At 48.7% G+C, this 3231-nt stretch overlaps 1 protein-coding gene across 1 annotated transcript in view; it reads right to left on the bottom strand.

The window, feature by feature from the left end:
- Nucleotides 1-627: 627 nt before the first annotated feature.
- Nucleotides 628-3231, bottom strand: part of LOC104079293 (endonuclease domain-containing 1 protein-like) — a 4838-nt gene continuing 2234 nt past the window's right edge. The window contains exon 3 of the mRNA XM_009581282.1: nucleotides 628-1187. Within this exon, the coding sequence (XP_009579577.1) occupies nucleotides 642-1187 (546 nt within the window). The 3' untranslated portion in view covers nucleotides 628-641. The remainder of the gene's footprint in view (nucleotides 1188-3231) is intronic.

The following is a 3231-nucleotide window of genomic DNA, read 5'->3' as shown; positions in this document are numbered from 1 at the left end:
CCTGTTCCAAGGCTGACCACTCTTTCAGTAAAGAAATTTTTCCTAATATCCAATCTAAACCTCCCTTGGAGCAAAGAGGTCCTCTAGTCCAGACCCTTGCTCAAGCAGGATCAGCTAGAGCAGGTTGTCCTAGGACTGTGTCCAGTTGGGTTTGGAGTATCTCCAGAGATGGAGACTCCACAACCTCCCTAGGCAACCTGAGCGACCCCAGACCCACACCCTTCCTGAAGAGGTGAGGCACAAGTCAGCAGCACATTATCAGTGATATCTAACGAGAAGAGGAAGGAACTACGATCTGTATAGGGGCGTGGAGAAATAGGGAAAAAAAGGCAAAGCCCCTCTAGTCTCAGTGACAAGCTCTGGTTTCCTTGCCCATGGGCTATTACCCAACCTGCCCCTCCAGAGTCGCCAGGGCAACTCTGAGAGCTCAGAGAGCTCCCTCCAAGGATGGGCAGCAAAGCAAACCAGCTGGAGGCTCTGCTGACCTCTTTCTCCCTTTTATCAGAGGAGAACGTGCTCTGAGAGACAGAGCTGGAAAACCGCTAGAGAAGGAAGCAGGACAGATGCTGCACAGGACGTGTGGTGATGCTGCCAGTGGTGAAGGCTCCCGAGCCTTTTACACCCAGAATGTGAAGTGGGGCTTATTCCCGGGGACAGTCGCTGTCAAACAGAGAAACCTGGTCCCTCCCGTAGAGCTGGGTCAACACGTCCTCCAGCTCCCCCAGCGTGAGGAGCTGGACCTCGTTCTTGTCGTTCTCAGCAATGACCGCCCAAGCCTTCCTGTGGTTGGTGTCCACCTCGCAGCAGGCACTCGACCAGATGTGGCTGGGTTTATTAACTCTCCCCTTGGCGATATAGTTGTTCCCAGGGACGGCACCCACGATGACATAGGTGGTGTTACAGCCCTGGGTCCTCCTGATCATCGTTTGCTGCTCGTAGTTGTTCCAGGCGCCGCCGTTGAGTTTCTCATCCTGGGGCACTATGTTGGTGAGGGTGAAGGTAGCCGTCCTGCTGCTGGAGTCAGGATGATGGCTGCTGGGGTTCAAATGGCCGCGGTTCAAACCCGTCAGGTTCTTGTAGTCTTGGAGGATAGCCTGGCTCTTGCTGAGTTGCTCTAAGCTGACGTTGAAATAATTTAAGAGGGTCCACTCTCTTTCCATAGTTTTGGGATAAATTGGACCCATCAGCTTGACAGGTAAAGAAGAGGAAAAGGTATTAGTATTAGGGGTGGGAATAATGGAGCAGATTTCCCTGGAGCAGAAGTCTCTGAGTGCCGAGCACACATTTTTTGTCATCTCAGTGTATGAAAATGCATGAATCGGAGAGAAATCATAAAGCTGCGCCTCCCCGACGAACATGAAAGATATATATAAAAAAAAAATAAAGCTCAGAATTTGACTGCTTTCGATTTGACTCGTGACCTTTGAAATCCAGCCTGCAACCTGCGGTGGCAGTGTGGGTGGACGCATGAGACGATGAGCATTTTCCACTCCCAGGTTTGAAAGGTGACTTTGGTGAGACATCTCCCCTGCCACATCTGGTTCCCCTTCTTCCCTTCTCCACATCCCACATCTGCCCAGGGCTCTCGCCAGTTCCTCCCACCCCCATTAATCACATCCAACTTTCATCACCTGCATCTAATCACGCTACCATCAGCCCTGGTCTTTGCTCCGTTCAGCCCCATTTCCACAAGAGAGCTCTCAGTCCCTATGAAAGGTTTTCATGCCTTTTTTTAATCCAATCTGTCAACATCCCAGTGTTTTACAAGCTTAGGGAAAACAAGCACATGGATATCCTCGTCGAAGGTTGGGTGTCTTAGGGAGTCCTTGGAGGTGGACAGGATGGGAAGAGGACGAGCAGAAGAGCCATAGAGCCCACAGGGTTACCAGGAGGAGACGAGGAGGATTCAGACCCTTCTGCTCTTCTCCTGCTTTGCCCCTCACTCGGGAAGAAGTAAGTGTGGTTGCTGCAGGCGTATCACACTCCTGAAACACCAATGTTTGCCTCCTCTAACCCCATACACAGGGAGATGTGTTGGGAAACCGATCCTAGAGGTGAGGTTTCTCTAGGAGGGCTCCAGTTCATTGCGAGGATGAAGCTTTTTTGCTCAGTAAGCAAAAATACCTCAGTGCAAGTGGGATCTGCTACCGCAGTGCTAATAACGTGTTTTGGAGCTGGTCTGTGCCAGGGAGCATCACCCTGTGCAGAAGCAGCATCACCAAAAATAAGTTAGAAATGATCAGCCTCTTAAAGGAGCTCATAATCCCCAAAGAGACCCGGGGAACCTAAATACTGCAAAAAGCCCTCCTCTGAAGAAAGTTAACAAAACCACAGGTTTCGTAGATGGCCTGAGTCCGTGGTCCAGAAGGAAAACAGAGGAGTTTTTATCCCCTCTAAATGTGGAGGCTGCAGTGGTGCAACACCAAATTAGTTGCTTGAGTTCCAATAAATAACAAGTACAAATGCTTCTTTTCATAACTATAACACCTTTCTTTTCATATTTAGGGAAACATATTTAGCCTTCCTCTGGAACAGGGCATACGGCTTTCTTCTGTGGCTCATTTTCACCTAAATACCCTACTGCTACTGTGTCCCTAGCAGTGACCTGAATTTCCTCTTCTTCTATTCCATAATTTGCTTGGTCTTTTTTACTGAAGGTTTGAAGTTTATCAGAAGGACGTTTGGGAGGGCTCTGTAGTTTGCAGAGATCTGTGTGTCTGGTGGATTCTTCTGAAGCAAGCCTGAGGCAATGGTGGTAAGGGGCAACTGCAGCTGGATGGAGATCATGCACTTCTGCCTTGACTGCTACTGATCCTACTCACTTTTCACTGCCTGAAATATCACTCAATAAATTCACCATAAGTTAACCTAACTCTCATTGCCGAGTGCCCGTGCCTAGACTTTTTCACTGGGTCATCTCACCCATTTCTGAGTTTCTCTACACTTCTCTCACACCACTTAAAAAGCCAAATTTACTCTTAACTGGGAGCAAATAAGCTATGCCAGGAATGCAAAACAGCTCAGGGTGAAGTGGAGATCAGAGCCCAGCACAGTTCGTCCCTCAAATTTGGCTGCTGTCGGATATTTTTTCCCCATTGTTTGGTCCCCCACCACAGCATGGGACAGGGAGGGGGATCATTTGACTTAATGTAATGTAAATTAATGTAATGTAATGCAATATAATTTGACTTAATGTTCCTGTAAGGCCAATGCAGAACAATGGGCACTTTT

This window comes from Fulmarus glacialis, unplaced genomic scaffold (assembly GCF_000690835.1).
Source record: "Fulmarus glacialis isolate BGI_N327 unplaced genomic scaffold, ASM69083v1 scaffold34607, whole genome shotgun sequence".
NCBI lineage: Eukaryota > Metazoa > Chordata > Aves > Procellariiformes > Procellariidae > Fulmarus > Fulmarus glacialis.
The sequence above is the reverse complement of the archived record's forward strand: the minus strand, read 5'-3'. Positions and strand labels throughout refer to the sequence as shown.